This window comes from Saccopteryx bilineata, chromosome 5 (assembly GCF_036850765.1).
Source record: "Saccopteryx bilineata isolate mSacBil1 chromosome 5, mSacBil1_pri_phased_curated, whole genome shotgun sequence".
In the NCBI taxonomy this organism is placed as follows: Eukaryota; Metazoa; Chordata; class Mammalia; order Chiroptera; family Emballonuridae; genus Saccopteryx; species Saccopteryx bilineata.
The window spans coordinates 32,365,695-32,386,263 of NC_089494.1; the positions used below are offsets into that span (position 1 = coordinate 32,365,695).

Below are 20,569 nucleotides of genomic sequence, written 5' to 3' on the forward strand. Positions count from 1 at the left end.
TCATGGTGAGTTGACAGGGAAAGGCTCTCCTATCAGGAGACGGAAGAAGGCATTCTAAAAGCAGTATGAGTACTGTTATAACAGAAACAGTACCTCACCATGCCCCTCCCACCCCCACAATCAGGACTTGAAATCTGACCCAGGTCCCTTCCGCGTCCACTTGACCCTCCCCCCCTCCCAGTGTATGACCACTGCCCTTCGTAGTCTCCGCCTTATCTGGGCTGGCTTAAGGGACTTCACTTCCCTGTGTCACTATAGCAACCAAGAAACAACCTCTGCTGCTGTGGGAAGGATGGCTGTGGCCCAGAGCTGGTAGCAGAGCAACGGGACCAGGGAACAAGGGCCTAGGCGAAGGCGAGAGAGGCTGCCCAGAGAGCAGACAGTCCAAGGCTTGAGGAGTTTGGGTTTGCGGTTTATTTTTTCTCCCGACAAAGACACACACTGTCTAAACTGTGTGGCTGGTTGTTACTAAGAAGCTGCTGTATGAGGGGAAAGTGTATTTAATAAAAGGCCCAGTGTTTGTGGTCTTCTTGGGCTCCCTGCTGAGTTCAGGAAATCTTGAGGTGTGACCAGTTTTCAGCCTTCAAAACGGAGATGAACTGCCCTTGAGAAGGGTGGTCGGAGGGGAAGCATGTTCACGCTCTCTCTCCTGAGCCGGGGACATGGGAAGCTGGTCCAGAACAAACAGAAGTTAGAAGTCTATTTTGAACCAGAGGTGAGTTTTACAGCTGAAGAAAGGCATATTGGGGGTTGGGGGGATGCTCTATTTTTCCATTTGGAGCTGAGCCATGTGTGTTTGGGTTTTTTTGGTTAGTGAGGTGGTGGGATTCAGTGGTACATCTTCCCTCCTTGGTGAAACTCAAGATAGTAAGGCCTGACACATCGAGGTTGCCATGGCGACCCTCTTCCTTCCCCTGCATGCTGACCTACAGCCTCCTTTGCTTTAGACTGAAGGAGATTGCTCGTTGTCTGGAATTCAGATGGTTTGGTTCAAGACCAGAATTTCCACCTAGGTTCTAGACAAGTTGGTGGCTATTTGGTTTTTAGAAGTTGTGCTCTGTGGTTGAAATGCTGTGTGTGTGTTCTTGTCATTTCAATGACTTCCTTGAACTTTCTGGAATTCAACCCACAGGACTCATATTTAATATAGGCAAAAAAAATTTTTTTTCATTTTAGAACATTTTAAAGCAGTGGCAAAAATTCCCTTGTTATACTGCAATTTTACTTCATTTAATTCTGCCAAGAATTCTTTTTTAATCCATTGGGGTATTTTGAAAAATTTTGGATCACACAGAGATTTCCATTGACATGATAGTTTGTCATGATATTTGGCCTTTGCTGTATTAAAAGACTATAGAGTTTCAAAGGACCTCTGTGGCCAATGGCATTTACTTACTTACAACACATGTAACTATTTTACAGGCTCCTAAATGGACACATTAAAGTTACATTGCATCTGGAATGTACTGAAACTCCCTGTGTACAAGGGGAGTGATGGGTTGGAATGGCTTTCTCCTCTTTAAACTGCCAGCTAGCCCAGCTCTAATTTCAAAGTTATCTACTGCCCTTGATAATTCTGATTACTTACTTGCATGCCAGGAAACTTTAACAGGCCTCTAACCTAGGCATGAGTGGTTCTCCTGAAAGTTGTGTGGGGTAAAACAAAGTCATGCCCTTGGTTCTACTAATTCTGAGATGTGGAGAGCAGAATTAGTTGCTCAGAGAGTAACTGTGCTCTGTGTATCATGTAAGCAACTCAGAAAAAACCAGTCACTAAAAAACAAACAAACAAACAAATAAAAACAGTCCAATATCTTGCACAAGCACCATTCGTTATAGAAGTGCTGTCTACAATGAATCAATCAAGGTGGTTTCTCTCCATTGCAGGATTACTTGAATTGGAAGTCTCCAGAAGATTATGTCCTGGTCAGCAAACCACAGGATAAAGGCAACCCCAAGCAGCACACATGGAAACTCTTTCTCCCTAAAACTTTCAGCACTAGAAAGGGTGCCCTGATCCTCTACTCAGAAGGTTTAGCCATATCAGCACGAACACCCGAAGAGAGGAGAAAAGGTCCCTACCGCTCCACAGTGCACAGGAAAAGGCTGGATCTTAAACTGCTCACACTTCAGAACCTCAAAGAAACCATCCTGACACGTGACAGGAGACAGGTAGGTGGAGCACTATGGTAGGTCGGAGAAGGCGCTGGCCTGTGTGTCTAGAAATCCATTTGTAGCTTTGGGTGTAACTTCTCAGATCCTAAGGAAGGTAGGAAACTCTCAGCCTCCATTTCTCCACCTTTATAACGAGACTGTACTCTGGCCCTATCTGCCACACACAACTGTCACGAGGCTTAAATGAGATAATGTAAGCGAAAGGGCTCTGAGAGCGTAAAGGATTATATTATCATCATTTTGTGTTTTCCTTTCCGTTAGAGTAACACAAAGTCCTTTTCAGCATTCAGACAGATCCAAGCCAGCAGATGTTTCATCAGAATCCTTGAAATCCTGCCTCATAGCCACAAGCAGCAGCATCACTCCTCTGATGTTCCTGGCTTTGTAGAAATGAGAGAGAGAACACTTTAAATATTTACCTTGAGCCCTTCAGCGTCTGCAGGATAAGTTAATGACTTTTCCATTCTGAATTTAATATTAAGGGAAAACCCCTGTGCTCATTTTCCTGATTTATACTTTCTAATGTCTCATGAGATGGACGCACAGCCCCTGCTTCATATAACTGCATGCCTCAGCCTTTTGACTGAGGCCATGAGAGAGGCTGGGAAAACATGTCACTTTATGAAATTCTAAGTTATAGATGATGGGTTACTCCTTAGTTTAAAATTTCTGCTGGCTTCTCATGTCCCACAGAAAAAGTCATTAGCTTCTTACCCCAGGCCCTTTCCTTGCTGACTTTCTCTTCCATTTTTAGCCGCATCTGCCAGTTGTTTCTTGAATAGACCCCTCAAGTCCACATCCATGTGCATAGCTCACCATTCCCCAAACAGCAGACAACCTTTTCTTCCTTTCCTTTTCTTTCCTTTTCTTTCCTTTCCTTTTCTTTCCGTTTCTCTTCTTTCCTTTCCTTTATTCTTTTCTTTCCTTTTCTTTCCTTTCCTTTCCTTTCTCTCTCTCTCTTTCTTTCCCTTCCTATCTTCCTTCCTTCCTTCCTTCCTTCCTATCTTCCTTCCTTCCTTCCTTCCTTCCTTCCTTCCTTCCTTCCTTCCTTCCTTCCTTCCTTCTTCTTTCTTTCTTCCTTTCTTTCTTTCCAGTGAGAAGAGAAGAGGCAGAGACAAACTTCTGCATGCACCCCAACTAGAATCCACCCAGCAAGCCGACTAGGGGGCAATGCTTTGCCCACCTGGGCCCTTGCTCCATTGCTCATCAACTGAGCGCTTCCTAGCAGAGGCCATGGCCATCCTCAGTGCCCTGGGGCCAACTTGCTCCAATCGAGCCATGGCTGCAGGAGGAGAAGAGAGAGAATCAAGAGGGAGAGAGGTGGAGAAACAGATGGGCGCTTCTCCTGTGTGCCCTGACGAGGAATCAAACCTGGAACATCCACATGCCAGGCCAACACTCTACCATTGAGCCAACCAGCCAGGGCAACCTTTCTTGACTTTACACTTTTACATAAGCTAAAAAACTGCTCACCCTTTAAAACACAACTCAAATGTAATCTCCTTACTGAAGCATTCTCCTACTTCCTTAGGCAAAGACATCCCATTGCTCCCTCCTCTGTAAATCATCCCATTGCTCCCTCCTCTGTAAATATCCCATACCATCATGCACTTCGATTTATCTCTTTGCCCACCTGTTGCCATCTCCTTGAGTGTAAGGACCATATCTAAATCATTTCCAGAAAACAGTGAGGACTCATAAATGTTTGTGGAATGAATAAATACATTATGCATGATACTTTTAATGTCTCTTAGATAATCTCTCAGTATCATTATTGAGCAATGTATCACCTATCTATCCCACCCTAGTCATAACATCTAAGAGGAAAGGGTCCTCTGCCCCCTTTCCTTCTTTCAGTATATATTTCAATATTTCTTAACGACCTTGACCAAATGCCCTTTGCCTTAAAATCATAACTTTTTTCTCTTTTAAAAATAAGTTTTTATTTTTAAATTGCAGTTGATGTACTATATTATATTAGGTTCAGGTGGACAAGACATTTATATAACTTACAAGGTGATTGCCCAATAAATTTAATACCTATCTGATATCATATATAGTTATTACAAGCAAAAGTTCTTGAAAGACAGGAAATCAATTGTTGTTGAATGCTTACTATTATTTTATAGCTATTTTATTTAATCTTTACAATGGCTCTATGAGATATAGTTCTTCTTGCTCCCTTGGGTAGATGAGGAAACTGAGATACTCAGACCTCCATTAACTTAACTCCAATTTAAGTTACTTAGCCAAGGTCTCCGAGCTAATAAATGGCAAAGCCCGTATTCAAACCCAGCACTGCCTACCTCTCCGGGGCGAACATGCTTTGCAATTTGCCCTATTGTCTCTGGGTTTCGAAGAGCTTCCAGAAGTCACTGTGTCTGGCCTTCGCTTGTTTGCACTCACATCCACTTTCCACCCTTACTTTGCCTTACCCTCACCCCACTCTGCAGCACAGTGGGGCTGACCACAGACTGCACATGAACATCTGTGTCAACTGGCTTTTCACTGAACTTGCCAATGGAAGACATTGGAAGATTGGAGAGGGGGAAGAGAAAATCCAGGATATTTCTCCCCTCCCAGTCTACCTGTAGTGGTGAGAAGCAACTACATCACCTCTGCAATCCAGCTCCCAACAGACAGGCCTCCTGTGGCTCCAGGTTCCCCCAGTGGCCCTACCAGCTCTTCCTTCTGTCTTTTAGTCTAAGGTTGGTGCTGACTTCCTAATGTTACTAATTTCATCAACTAATGTTACCTCATCATCTTTTTGGGTTTTTTTTATTTTATTTTTTTTTAATTTTTTTTCATTTTTCTGAAGCTGGAAACAGGGAGAGACAGTCAGACAGACTCCCGCATGCGCCCGACCGGGATCCACCCGGCTCTGCCCACCAGGGGGCGATGCTCTGCCCATCCTGGGCGTCGCCATGTTGCGACCCTCTTGGGTGTCGCCATATTGCGACCAGAGCCACTCTAGCGCCTGGGGCAGAGGCCACAGAGCCATCCCCAGCGCCCGGGCCATCTTTTGCTCCAATGGAGCCTTGGCTGTGGGAGGGGAAGAGAGAGACAGAGAGGAAGGCACGGTGGAGGGGTGGAGAAGCAAATGGGCGCTTCTCCTATGTGCCCTGGCCGGGAATCGAACCCGGGTCCTCCGCACGCTAGGCCGACGCTCTACCGCTGAGCCAACCGGCCAGGGCATCTTTTTGGTTTTTAATCACCTGTGTAACCAATTCCCCGAATCAAATTCCTTCTAGGATTAAACACTTAGAGGGGTTTCTGTTTTCCTGGTTAACACTGACATGTAGGTTAACTTACTGCCCAGAGAAGAATTCCTTCCATAGCTTTCAGACGCTTGTCTATATGGCTGAAATATTTTGGGCAACAGGGATCTTATTACTTTATAAAGGAGATGAGTCTTTTGGGAGACTGCTTCATTTTTAGTTAGATTGGGCTCACTGAAAAAAAAAAGTTTCTGTCTTCCTGTTGTATTTATCTACTAGATTTATAACACATACCTGAACAAAACAGAACACTGTAGACTAACTCTAAATGGGTAAAAGAAATGGTGTGAAGAAATTAGAGAAAAAATGGTTAGGAATAGTCACAGGGCAGGAAGTTATGATAAAGACATAAAGATTAGCCCTGGCTGGTTGACTCAGTGGTAGTGTGTCAGCCTGGCGTGCAGGAGTCCCAGGTTCAATTCCCAGGCAGGGCACACAGGAGACGCGCCCATTTGCTTCTCCACCTCTCCCCCTCTCCTTCCTCTCTGTCTCTCTCTTCCCCTCTTGCAGCCGAGGCTCCATTGGAGCAAAGATGGCCCGGGCACTGAGGATGGTTCTCTGGCCTCTGTCTCAGGCACTAGAGTGGCTCTGGATGCAACAGAGCGACGCCCCAGAGGGGCAGAGCATCGCCCCTTGGTGTGCATGCTGGGTGGATCCCCGGTCGGGTGCATGCGGGAGTCTGACTGCCTCCCAGTTTCCAGCTTCGGAAAAATGCAAAAAAAAAAAAAAAAAAAAGACATAAAGATTAAAGTAAGAGGAGAAGTAACTCAAAAGGGGTTTGGGGTTTTTCAAAAAATGAAAATCTCAGAAGAGGAGCACTTCGGAAACTACAGAGCACTCTCTGACTATGAAAACTATAGACTGGCAAGAAAGTTTTTAAATCATAACATCGGTTGCTGGGAAGGCCATGGGGAAATGAGCTGTCTAATTCACATGACGTATCTGGAGGGCATTTTGGCCAAAGCCTGAAAAAGGGCTGATACTCTGATTCCATCATTCTACTTTTAGAAATTTGCCTTAGGAAATAATCAGAAATGTGCCCAGAGATTTATGCACAAGAATGTTTACTGCAGGGGTATTTATTACGATACAAAATATTGAAAATAATAAATGTCCAACAATGGAACCTTTTTTTTTTTTTTTTTGTATTTTTCTGAAGCTGGAAATGGGGAGAGACAGTCAGACAGACTCCCGCATGCGCCCGACCGGGATCCACCCGGCACGCCCACCAGGGGCGAGGCTCTGCCCACCAGGGGGCGATGCTCTGCCCCTCCGGGGCGTCGCTCTGCCGTGACCAGAGCCACTCTAGCGCCTGGGGCAGAGGCCAAGGAGCCATCCCCAGCGCCCGGGCCATCTTTGCTCCAATGGAGCCTCGGCTGCAGGAGGGGAAGAGAGAGACAGAGAGGAAGGAGGGGTGGGGGGTGGGGGGTGGAGAAGCAAATGGGTGCTTCTCCTATGTGCCCTGGCCGGGAATCAAACCCTGGTCCCCCGCACGCCAGGCGACGCTCTACCGCTGAGCCAACCAGCCAGGGCAATGAAACCTTGATTAAATAAATTATGGTATAAACACATAATAGGGTCAGGCAATAAAGTATGTATTACTCATGAATAGCACAAGAAAATACAGTGTATTTTCTTAAAACAGGTTACAAAATAATATTTGTATAATAAGAATACCAATGTTTATTAACATTTTTGAGTATTTACTATGTCCCTGCCACTGTTCTAAGTGCTTTCCATGAATAATTCATGTATGCTTTCTATGAATATTGGTGGTATGTGCTACTATTATCCCATTTTAGAGGTGAGGCAATTGAAGCACAGAAAATTTGAATAATTCATTTAAGATTACACAAGGTAGATAATTGCACGAGAATTTGAGACTAAGCAATATGGAAAACATACCCTCTCTAATATGATATAATCCCAAATTTAAAAAATTAGTTTTACAAGTAGAGGATACACATCAAAATTTAACTGTTGCAAGTAGGATTATAAATCACATTTTTATCTATAATATCTTTTTTACCAAGTATTATTTTTTTTAAGTCAAAAAAATTTTTTTCTTCTTTTCCAAGTGAGAGGAGGGGAGATAGAGAGACAGACTCCCACATGCACCCTGACCGGGATCTACCCAGCAGCCCTCGTCTGGGGCCAATGCTCTGCCCATCTGAGGCCATGCTCTCAACCAAGTTATTTTAGCACCTGAAGCAGAGGCTCCATGGAACCATTCTCAACGACTGTGTAGGATGCACTTTAACCAATAGAGTCATGGCTGTGGGAGGGGAAAAGTGAAAGGGAGAAAGAGAAAGGGTAATGGAAGGAGTGGAGAAGCAAATAGTCACTTCTCCTGTGTGCCCTGACTGGGAATGGAACCTGGGACATCCACACACCAGGTTGATGCTCTACCACAGAGCAAACCAACCAGGACCTGGGGAATTTTTAAAATGAGATTAAAATTGATGGCTTTGAAGGAGGTAGACAGTGAAAGAGAGAGCAAGATTGACCCTGAAGAGCCAGGTGGGATCAGGATGGAAAATGGACTAGAAACTGCTGTAAATTGAACCCACCAATAACCACACCATCTGTTCCATAGGGTCAGTATTTCTTTGTCCAAACAGCATAGCTCAAGAGTTAAAAACACCATAATCAAAGTAAAAGAGCCTGAATGGAAAGGGAGAAAATAAGGGGTGACAATTAATGGGTAAGGCACTACTGCCTACAGAAGAATGTATACTGGCTTAACCATAAGGAAACCTACAAAACGTAGGCTTTGTTCAGACCTGTGAGAATTGAGGCTGTCACAGAGAGGTGCAATTAAAAATTTAAAGCATCTCACATCACCTCCAGTTCTATACATGGATCTAATGACATATATGTGGCCATATGTCTGGGTTTTATAGCTCAACATACACCTACTCTTTAACTCTCTGGATGATCCAACTTCTTAATGTGCAAAGGTCAACACTAAGTCAAAAGATTAGATGTCAGAGTTCTCACACTTCTATATACATACAGATATATTGTTTGTTTTGCTTTTAACAAAAGGACCTAGTGTTCAAACATTCCCAAAGCTAAAACCATTTTTTTTAAGGCTTTTAATTCTTTGGCTTCCAACAGTGGATCATTGATTAAATACTGTATAAAAATCATTTGTTTTAAAAGTTCAATTCACAGAGCATCCCATGCCTCTATCCCATTGAGGGATAAATGGGATTTAGAGTACTAGAGCTGATTTCAACCAAGATTATTTTGCTTCTGCCCTTATAAATGTGATTACAAACAAGAGTATTGTAAACCTTGTTCCAGTGAATACATCCCTCCTCATTCTATGCTGGTTCATTTTCTCCCCATATCTCAGTATTCAAGGAACTTTACTCTAGTTGGTGTTTTCAGTCAATGTCCCATCCATGAAGGTACCTATTTTATCAATTAATATTGTGAGAAATATGTTTTTGAGTAAAGTTTATCTTTCCATCCTAAACATAATGGCTCGTCACACAAAGTAGAACAATAAGGAAAAGTAAGAAGAAGACTAAATTATCCTTTCAGCCAAAGATCAGCAGGACAAAGATCCCTTTGCAAGTACTGATCAATAACCTGCTGCTTGGTTGACAGTATCCCTAAGAAGTGATTAGTGCTCTGATGGCCATGAACTAAGTGTCAAGTAGAAACCAGAGTAACGAAGGGGAAAGATTGGCTTGACAATATTTTTTGCCCAGAATCCCTCATTTGAGCAGCTTCTGAGCAGTTATACTTGGAGCCTTTAATAAACATAGAATTTAAAAAGATCAAGAAAGACTCATGTGTCAACCATGACAATGAGGTCAAAGGTGCTGTCAATAGAGCTAACACTTACTGAGTGCTTTGGGTATGCCAGGCATTTTATCTCTAGAACCTCAGTCTGCACAAGTCTATGAGCTGAGTGCTAGCATTACCTCCATGTTTGGGGAGGAAGAATTGGGGCTTGAAGATAATTAATTTGCCTCAAATTACACCTCTAAGTTGTGAAGTTAGGATTTGAGTCCAGACAACTGACTCTTAACCCCTAAAGGGCCTGTTGAAGATGCCACATGCCCCAGAGAAAGGATGCATATACCCTGCTTTAACTGCATTTTAAAAAAGGGATCTGGGTCTTCCAACATATCCCTTAAAATCCTTTACAATTCTAGGAAAGTAAATCAGATTACCATTAAAGCCCACCTGGTTCGTATGTAACATGTTCATAATAAGTCATATATGTCAGTGGTCCCCCAACCCCCAGTCCACAGTACCAGTCCGTGGCCCATTTGGTACCGGTCCACAGAGAAAGAATAAATAACTTACATTATTTCCGTTTTATTTATATTTAAGTCTGAACAATGTTTTATTTGTAAAAAATGACCAGATTCCTTCTGTTACATCTATCTAAGACTCACTCTTGACGCTTGTCTCGGTCACATGATACATTTATCTGTCCCACCCTAAAGACCGGTCCGTGAAAATATTTTCTGACATTAAACCGGTCCGTGGCCCAAAAAAGGTTGGGGACCACTGATGTATGTGATTTAGTAGACTCCTGTTTCTCTAGGTTTTATGTTATTTTTTTATTGTCGTAAACTATATCATACAATTTATCATTTTAATCATTTCAAGTATACAGTTCAGTGGCAGTGAGTACATTCACCTTGTTGACAACTATTACCACTATCCATCTCCAAAACGTTTTCATCTTGTAAAACTAAATCTCTAAACCCATTAAACATTAATTCCCTATTTTTCCCTCCCCGCCAGCCACTGAAAATCATTATGCTACTTTTTGCCTCTATGAATTTGACTACTATACCTACCTCATATGAGTGGGATCACATAGTAGGTATCCTTTCAGTATTCTGTGAGTAGCTTATTTCACTTAGCATAGTTTCTTCAAGGTTCATTCATGTTATAGCATGGATCAAAATCTCCTTTCTTTAGGCCCTGGCCGGTTGGCTCAGCGGTAGAGCGTCGGCCTAGCGTGCGGAGGACCCGGGTTCGATTCCCGGCCAGGGCACACAGGAGAAGCGCACATTTGCTTCTCCACCCCTCCACCGCGCTTTCCTCTTTGTCTCTCTCTTCCTCTCCCGCAGCCAAGGCTCCAATGGAGCAAAGATGGCCCGGGCGCTGGGGATAGCTCTGTGGCCTCTGCCCCAGGCGCTAGAGTGGCTCTGGTCGCAACATGGCGACGCCCAGGATGGGCAGATTATCGCCCCCTGGTGGGCAGAGCGTCGCCCCTGGTGGGCGTGCCGGGTGGATCCCGGTCGGGCGCATGCGGGAGTCTGTCTGCCTGTCTCTCCCTGTTTCCAGCTTCAGAAAAAATGAAAAAAAAAAAAAATCTCCTTTCTTTTTAAAGCTCACTCATAGTACACTACATGTTTATGCCACATTTTGTTTATCCATTTATCCGTGAATGCACATGTAGATTGTTCCACATTTTGGCTGTGGTGATAATGCTGCTATAAATATGGGTATACAAATTTGCTCATGTCCCTGCTTTCAATTCTTTCGAGTATATACCCAGACGTGGAATTGTTGGATCATATGGCAGCTCGATTTTTAATTTTTTGAAGAACCACCATACTGTTTTCCGTTGTGATTGCACCAATTTATAATCCCAACATTGCACAGGGGTTCCCTTTTCTCCACATCTTTACCAACACTTGTTATTTTGATTCTGTTTTTTGAATAATAGCCATCTTAATGGGTGAAGTGGTACTCATTGTGGTTTTGATTTGCATTTCCCTAATGATAAGTGACATGCATCATCTTTTCATGGGCTTATTGGCCATTTTTATATCTTCTTTGAAGAATTGTTTAAGTCTTTTGCTCATTTTTAAAATCAGGTTGTTTGATTTTTCAATGTAATTCTTTATTCTGGATATTGATCTCTTATCAGATATAGAATTTGAAAATCCCATTCTGTAGATTGCATTTTCATTCTATTGATAGTGTCCTTTGATGAACAAAAGTTTTACATTTTCATAAAGTCCAGTTTATCTATTTTTTCTTTTATTCCCTGTTAGTTTGATGTCATATTCAAGAAATCATTACCAGATCCAATGGCATGACTCTTATAAGACTTTTATAGTTGTAGCTTTAATCCATTTTGAGCTAATATTTTATGTGGTGTGGGTAAGGGTGCAACTTCATCTTTTTTCTGTAGGGTATGTACTTTTATCACCTTCATTTGACAGATAAACTGAGGCACAAATGAGTCAACTAATTTCCTAGAAGTCACATAGTGAATGATGAAGCCAGAATTTAAACCCAGGCAGATCAAACTCCTAAAAAAAATGAACTTAATTTTTGCTGTTTTCAATTCTAATTGTTGCATCTTTGCTTTTATGACAGACATATGGCTGGCCAAATCTTTGATACAAAATAGTTTGGTCAGAAACAAGCCCTGGTACAACATTGCAACTATAGGAAAATTCAGACCATTCATGATTCTCTTCTTAATGGCCTGATATCCAGAAACACATGGTCACCAGAGACGCATGGGACAGAGAGTATCATTTGCACAGAATCTCAGAAATTAAACCTACAGAGAAAAGGACTGGCTGAGAGTGGCAGTATTCACACAAGGCTGATTAAAGTCCGGCTGCTGTTGGAGAGGGCTTTCCTAGCACAGCTGCAAGTGGCCACACATCTCTCCCCTCCCCCCCTGCCCCCTTCTCTACGCCCCTTGCACTCACCTGGCAGCCCCAAGGCTAGCTCCAGTCACACCTGCACAGGTGCAACAACAATGAACGGTCAGCCCCTGTTCTAAGCCTTGGCCTTTGGCTGAGCACGGTGACTCCAGCAAGCCTGACTAAGGGGCAGGAGACACCAACTGCACTCCTCCTGAGAGAAGGGCTTCTGACTGGGGAGGGCAGGTTGAGGCACAAGTGGTCGGCAGGCAAGTACAGACATTTTTGGAATTTCCGTTCAACTGAGCTAACATCTTGAGTAATTATTGACTAGTCAGTGCCTACAACACTGCCTGATACATGGCAGATGCTTAATCAAAAGTTGTTGGATGAACATATTAGTTGCCAAGGTGTGGCAGGGGGAGGCCATCCCCTCCTCTCAGCAAGGGTGTGCAATCTGGTCAAGGAGGCAGATTTGTGGCCCTGAGATACTTGATATAAGGCAGCCTGTAAGAGGAGCCAGACTATAACTTACTGACATGCTGTCAAAGTGTAAAGAAGGTAGGGTGTGATTGCTTCTCACTATGAAAATCTAGAGTGGTATCTTGGAGGACGTAGAATTTGAGTTGAATCTTGTGGTAAAAATAAGTGGAGAGGGAGCTTCTAGGCATAGGTGAGTGAAGGTCAGGAGGGGAAAGCAAGCAGAGGACAGTCAGGGTCACGGGACAGGTGCAGCACTTAGCTGGCAACGTACCGAGAGAAGTGGGTGGGGTCAAATAGTGGAGGGCTTTGCCCGCCAGTCCTAGGATTTCTGGAGTTCTCTCTTCACCTCCTGTCAAGTCCTGCACACAAAAGCTGGCTACCCTCTGGGGCAAGATGGCAGCTGGCTGTCTGGGCTTTTCTTGGCTTCCTGGGGACTCTGGCACCTTGCCACCCCACACCTGCTGGGTGGGAGACCAGCCTGCAGCCAGTCCTCCCATCCTCTGGAAACCCTGGCCTCCCAGCACCAGGGTGGGTGGACATGACAGCCAGCTCAGGGCTGGGGACAGGTGCAGGGGCGTCCTCTGCATACGGAGGCCTGCTGGGCACCAGGAAGGTGGCCAGCAGGAGCAAGTCTCTCATTAAAGGAAGCACTCTTGGAGGAGCATGGATAAGAGGCCACTTCGCACACACTAATTATTCAGTTGAGAAGAAACCAGAAGCTGAGGTTGACTGGCAAAGCCAAGGCAGGCCCGGGCGGTCTGAAACCATCCGCAGCCAGCCTCCTGCTGCCGTTTATTTCCCTGTTCCAGAAATTCCCTTCCCAGCTCCCTTCTGTCTCCTTTTATGTTTTAGAGTAACTTTTGGATGGGTGGTGAGTGGTTGAAGATAATGTTGGGGAAGGAATATAAAAATATGTATGAGAAGATGGTGGCTACAATAAAATAATTTTTAACATATTTTTCATTTATAAATATAATCCAACCACATTACTGAAATTTTGATTTTATACAAAAAAATCTTATGCCCCACACCCTGATACCACTGTTATTAGAATTTTAACTATTATCTCCAATCTTTCCACCATGATTAAACATCTATAAAATAAGCTTTTATGATACTGTATATTCCATACATTTATGGAATGTAATGGTACTGCACATTCTCTCTTCTGTCTTGCTTTTTTCTACTTAACATATTATTCTACATGTTGGAAATGAGTGACTGATGATTTAACTCTGACTGGTCTTCTTGGGAGCTTCTCTCCTCTCAGTGCTTTAGTTATCCAATGAGATGTGAAATTTATCAACCAATTTCACAGATGTAATTTGAAAAACTACTAAGAGAAACAAAAAAACTAGAAAAAAAAACTTCTGACCTGTGGTGGCGCAATGGGTAAAGTGTTGACCTGGAACACTGAGGTCACCGGTTCAAAACCCTGGGCTTGCCTGGTCAAGGCACATATGGGAGTTAATGCTTCCTGCTCCTCCCCCTTTCTTTCTTTCTCTCCCTCCTCTCTCTAAAATGAATAAAAATAAAATCTTAAAAAAAAAAAGGGATAAAAACTTTTAAAAAGTATGGTAAGTAGAATAATGCCCCCCCCCAAAAAAAAGATGTCTATGTATTAATCCCTCGAACCAATAGATATATTAGGTGAAATGGCAAAGGAAGATTAAGGTTGCTAGTCAGGTGGCCTTAAAACAGGAAGATTATCCTGGCTTATCTGGTTAGGCTCAGTGTTATCACAAGAATCTGTATAAATAGAAGATGAATTTGAAAGGAAGAGCCATGGCAGTATAAAGAGGACTCAGCCCAAAGTTGCTGACTTTGAAGATGGAGGAAGGGGTCACAAGCCAAAGAATGCAGGTGGCCTCTAAAAGCTGGAAAAAGCAAAGGAGCAAATTCTTCCCTAGAGCCTCTAGAAAGAACACAGCTCTGTCAACACTCTGATTTTAACCCAGTGAGACCCACTTTAAACTCTGACCTCCAGAACTGTAAGATAATAAATTTTTATTGTGTAAAGCCATGAAGGGTGTGTTGGTTTGTGATAGCAGCAATAGGAAACAAATACAGAGGCCAAGAGTAGCTTTCAACAACTAAGCAAAAGTGATACCCCAAATTCTAGGACAAAGGACTCTCTAACCCTCTTTGGCAGCTCCCGCTAGCATTGATCAAGCCATCCAATAAAATTCCAGAGCCAACCTGGTGCTTCAGAAATACCCATTTATGAGAAAAACAAGGGGCTCTCATCCAAAGCATCATGCCATCTGCACAGGGGACATAGCATCTTGAAGGAGACTTGGTCTTGCTGCATCCACAGAAAAGTTATTTGAAACAAAGACTTACAGGGAGGAAATGAAGTTTTAATTCACCCCAAAAAGGCCTTGGATCTAATGGCAATATAATGCTAGGGCTTGACACAGTGCCTGGCACATAGAAGATGCTTAACAAACAGTCATTGCATGACCAATGGAAAAAATGAAGTGAGCGAAAGAACTTAAGTCATTTTGCTTTCACTGCTCTCCCTACAATTTTCTCTTTCTTGTCCTCTGAGAAAAACCTCGAAATTTATGTGGGGCTGAATTTTTCAGTCTCTTTTTGTGCTTGAAGTACCTGCCACATAAACTGTCCAGACATCAAGGACCAGTTGATGCTCTGTGTTTGGATTCCAAACATTTATTTAATTTACAAATTTCTAGAGTGTAAAGCCAGTTGAATAAACCATGCTTTCTTTCATGTGTTACTCAAGTTATTTATGAATCATCAATCTGTCTTATTCATCCCTTTTCCTCCAGTGCTTGGCATAGTGCTTGGCGCATTATAGGTCTTTGAGGAATGGATGGATGGATGGATGGATGGATGGATGGATGGATGGATGGATGGATGGGTGGGTGGATGGATGGATGGATGGATGGATGGATGGATGGATGGGTGGATGGATGGGTGGGTGGATGGATGGACGGATGGATGGACGGATGGATGGACGGATGAATGCTCTGGATACCTGTTTCTCTCTCCCTAGTGGAGATATTCTCTAATCTTATGGACTTGGCTTCCCAGCCCTCTCTGTATCTGAAAAGTCTCTCTGGTGGTCCTGAATCTTTAGCCACAGCTGTGGGCTACACATCTGTGACATTTGCATGTCCTGAATACATCAGCATGGGAGCAGACCACAGCTTCGCTCAGCAGAACAAAGACCCAAACTTCCTTTCCCTCATCAAGAAGGTTTTATAGTTTCATCATATTTTTCTTTTTCTCTTTTAAAACCATAAACCTTTCTTGGTAAGTCCTGGCAGGATATGGCAAGGAAACTCAGGCCAGTGGCTTACTGACCTAACCTGAGAATAATAATTATCTGGTGGGTGGGGTGACATCGACCAGAAAGTGGCATGAGAGACTTTGTGGGGTGATAAAAATGTTTTATAAGTTACAAAGGTGTATACAATTGTCAGCTTTTATTAAACTGAACACTTAAACTCTGTATAAATGATGGCTCAATTTAAAAAAAAAATTTAAAAGAGAGGGATTCTCAGATCGCAATCAGTTCATCTGTCAAGAATGTCATAATTAATTGCTTATGTCTGCCACGAACAAGGGGGATGGGAAGGGATGTCAGCACATGCATCACATGTTTGCTATTCTTGTGCTTAGCTGGTCATCCTTAGAGAGTGTCTGTATCAGTTAAGTGGTTATCATATTAACTTGTCTACATTAAAGGATTATAATGTGAAACTTCTTTGTATAATATAAATCCTTAGCCAAGTGTAAGATGTTACTATTCACATTTGCTCCCCATGATGTCTTGCACAGGGGGACTGAATTTGGCAGGTGGGTTCCCAGAAAATTCTCCCTGGCTGAAAGGAAAGTCAGCAGGGCCAGATACTTTTAAAATGCCAGGCTCCCCGTGAACATGGACATCGTGCGTCTATCCCATTAGTCATATTACAAACATTAAGTGACGATGTGCTGATTGGTCAAGCTGGCTTTCCCACTGCTGCACAGGGCCACTGAAATGATTTTCACAGGCTGAACTAAGTCATGTGTTTCCTTTGAGGCTCTTTATCCTTTTCTGATACTCTATCTCAAGATGGGGTCTGGTATTTCTCATTTCTCCTGCTCCTTCCAACTGCAAATCTGCAGGGGCCTCTTAGAGCTTTTCTCTGTGGGTTCTTGGTTTATGTCTGTTGGCTGAGGCATCTGTTTCTGGTGCTTTCCAGCACCTTCCAGGAGTTTCCCGAATTACTGATGAGGATTGTACTAACCAGCTTTTATCAATGGGAGTCTCAGGGCTCAGTAGCCATGCTGTTTCCTGACTGGTGTCCCCATAGAGGGAGCAGGAGAGAGTCTGGTAACCAAACCTCTCCTTCTGAAACCAAGCAGAGAGCCACATCCTCCCAGGTTTCTTGCGAACATGGCCTCCCATTTCCAGGCTCCAATGTGCAGGTCAGTGGGGAAATGGGAGGAGGTGCACCCTGAGGTGCCCAACCCCACAGTCTGATGTGAGAGAGTGTTTTCCATCAAGGCTTCAAACCCCTGAATTTCAGGCCCAATTTGTGTTAAAGCAAAGGTGCTCGAGCTCAGTAGTGCACAAGCCTCTCTCAGATCCTTCGCCTTTGTTCTTCCCCACAACCCCAGAGGGACAGAAATGTGGGGAAGAAGGGAAGGCTTGCCCGCACCTCACTCTAGCTCCTCTCGCAGCCTTAAGTGCCACATCTCCAGTAGAACTTTCTTCCCAACCTTCCCCACTCAGAGCCGTCAGACCCCTCAGTTGGATCCTTATCTTCTCCAAGGTGAGGAAAAAGAGGCCCAGGGAGCAAAGCAGTCTAGCCAAGGTTATTTAGCCAAAAGCAGAGCTGGGACCAGCTAGATCATCCCCACACTTCTGGCTCCACATTCTTCCCAACATTTCTTAGTTCCCCTTCTGAGGTGATCTTAGATCCTCCAGAAAGCGGAAGCGTTAAGCCTCCTCCTTTTAGAGATGGCAGCTCTCCAGCACAATCACTAAGGAGTGAGATGGACACCCTTCTGCTGAACAGAGACCCCAAAAGCACTCTATAAAAAAGGCTTAGCCTGACCAGGCGGTGGCGCAGTGGATAGAGCATCAGACTGGGATGCGGAAGACCAAGGTTCGAGACCCCGAGGTCACCAGCTTAAGCGAGGGCTCATCTGGTTTGAGCAAAAAGCTCACCAGCTTGAGCCCAAGGTCGCTGACTTGAGCAAGGGGTTACTTGGTCTGCTGAAGGCCTGTGGTCAAGGCATGTATGAGAAAGCAATCAATGAACAATTAAGTATTGCAACGCACAACGAAGAACTAATGATTGATGCTTCTCATCTCTCTTCGTTCCTGTCTGTCTGTCCCTGTCTATCCATCTTTTTGACTCTCTCTGTAAAAAAAAAAAAAAGGCTTAAAATGAAAATAGGAAATGGTTGGGGATGAGAGAGAGTGGTCACATTTGGAGCATGCACATGTACACACTGAGTTAAACTTGCAATATTTCGTACATATTTCTACTAAAAAGTATTCATAGTTTATCTGACATTCAGTTTTAAGTGGATGTCTCAGAGTTGATTTGGTAAGCCTATTGGGATAAGAGAGGTGAGCAGGAAAATCTGCCAGCGCCCATTTGCTCTCTGCCATTTCTTCAGCACCAACAGACAGGACTAGAGGAACAGTGATTTTTTTCTTCCTTAATAGGTTTGCCTTGGGGGGAGATAAAACTCTCTCCCCAATAAGTGATGACCTGGAAAAAAATGAGAGTTGTGAGCTTGACTAACAATTGGTTTTACTTTCATAGCAGGCCCACAATTACAGGCAGTTCCATTTATTTAACACTAGTTAGAAAGAACCTCTTAACCAAGGATGTGTTTATCATTGGGTGGGGCAGAGGGCAGAGCAGGCTGCTGCTCTGTAGCCTAGGCCCAACATCTTCAAGGATGAGAGGTCTTCTTCACATCATTCAGACTCTCCTCCATGCAAGTCACATGTCTACAATGTGCAGTTTAAGAAAAGACCCATTCTTGGGCCCCTTGCCATAGTTTCTCACCAAAGTCCTGCTTGAGGGTGAAACCTTCAAGCTGGAAGGCAATGGCAATACTGTGGTATGGGATCACTGGCCCAAAGGCCTGTGCCACTCCCGCCCCTCACATCTCAGAGCTCACCACCTTTGTGGTGCTAGTATGTTCTCTGGTCCCATCCTCTCACCCTGATAGTAACCCCCCCTCCCAACCTTCAGGCCTGCATCTTCTACAAAGGCTTCTCTGACATCTTCAGCCAACATTGAGCTCCTCATTTTCTACCTTACATCACAGACAGTTGAGCACAGGAGAGATGAGTCTCACCAACAAACTATTAATGCCTTTAAAAATGGCCCATGGCTGGTTCTTCTCTATCTACCCTGCTGCCTAGCAAAGGGGTGGGACCACTAGTAAGCCCTCAATAAATACTTGCACAATGACTAGATTGAGAATCATGGGGTCTCTAGAAGATAGCAGGATATACCTATGAGAAATCTTTGGGTTTTCCTCCTGAGGCAGCAGGAGCCTTTTACCAAACCACAAAGAAGCAGTCATGTTCTTTCCACCAGGGAGACCCAGTTGTTGGGAGTGAGTGATGGAGAGGCAGAATTACACATGTGGTGCGGGGCCAGAAGTGCCCAACATAGCCGAGAGGACCCTTTATGGGCTCTATCTAATTTTTTTAATCCCTCACATCTTCTAATTGTCTTTCTTATTGGATAATGTCCAAAGCCAAGACTAGTGTTGTTATCTCTACAATCTCTAAATGGGTGACCATCATTTCTACCAATAACTCTTGACCTACTATTCGGGATTCAGCAAATATTGTGTGCTGCTCCAAGGAAGTCACCTTAATGCATCAAAGAACCTGAGGCCACAATAGGATCTCTCAGGTGTACCCCCAAATACCATATCTTGCTTGTCTTCACTCCATTTTGGATTCACAAGGAAAATGTTTTGAAGAAGGTACATGTTGATTTTATGACCAAATCTTAAATATTTGGATTTTTGACACTTTAAAATGGAGTTTCCAAAATAAGGTCTAGAGATTTTGGGTATCATTGTCCTCATCTGAAAAATGAGGGCATTATTTTAGACCAGCACTGTCCAACAGTACTTTCTGCAAAGATGGAATGTTCTGTATATGTTGTCCAGTATAGTAGCCATTGGCTGCATGTGACTATTGAGCACTTGAAATGTAGGTAACACATCTGTGAAACTGAGTTTTTAAATTTTCTTTACTTTCAACTAATTTACATCTAAATAGTCACACATTGCTAATGGCAACTATATTGGACAATGCATGTTTAGACTCTAGATTTTAGATGATTTCTTAGGTTTATTCCACTTTAACATTCTATAATCCAGTTTTGTGGCCAGCTCATAAGAAAAAAATACAGGCTTTGGAGCCAGAAATCTCAATTGCAATGGCTGTTCTCTCTCTTACTAGATGTATACCTTGAGCAAATCATTTAACCTCTTTGAGTTTCTGTTTGCTCATCTTTTTAAGGAACGTAATAAGACCAACTTCATTGCTAAACTGAAAATTATTGTGAGTGTCTGTAAGCTGCTCAGTTTTATGGAGATTTTAATTGTTAATATTATTCTTGAGAACTTGAAGCATTAAAGGAACCAGAAGTTGCCTTTACTAAGGGAGATGGGAAAAGATAATTATTGGGTAACACTAACAGAGAATAAGGCCTTGATTAGCACCAGAATTTTTGAGAAAAGACAAAGGAAAGACTAACAGCCTAACATAAACTTAATTTTTCTGAAATTAAAAAGAAAATTTCCAGGCTCTACTAGAAAAGCTAAATCCAACAGGGGATTACAAACAACAGTTGATATTAGCCCAAGAAGACCTAGAAATAACACAACTGAAAATTGGAGGCAGACAACACCAACCCTCGACTTAGCCATCTCTACAAACAACACACCCAAATGAGGAGGGTATACACAGACAAAATGGAAAGACAG

At 43.2% G+C, this 20,569-nt stretch overlaps 1 protein-coding gene across 3 annotated transcripts in view; it reads left to right on the forward strand.

Annotated features, from left to right (window-relative positions):
- The first annotated feature begins 388 nt into the window (after positions 1–388).
- Positions 389–20,569, forward strand: part of KIAA2012 (KIAA2012 ortholog) — a 129,034-nt gene continuing 108,853 nt past the window's right edge. For all 3 annotated transcript variants that reach the window (XM_066232896.1, XM_066232897.1, XM_066232898.1), the window contains exons 1-2: positions 389–715; positions 1,888–2,172. In XM_066232896.1, the coding sequence (XP_066088993.1) occupies positions 632–715; positions 1,888–2,172 (369 nt within the window). In that variant the 5' untranslated portion in view covers positions 389–631. The remainder of the gene's footprint in view (positions 716–1,887; positions 2,173–20,569) is intronic.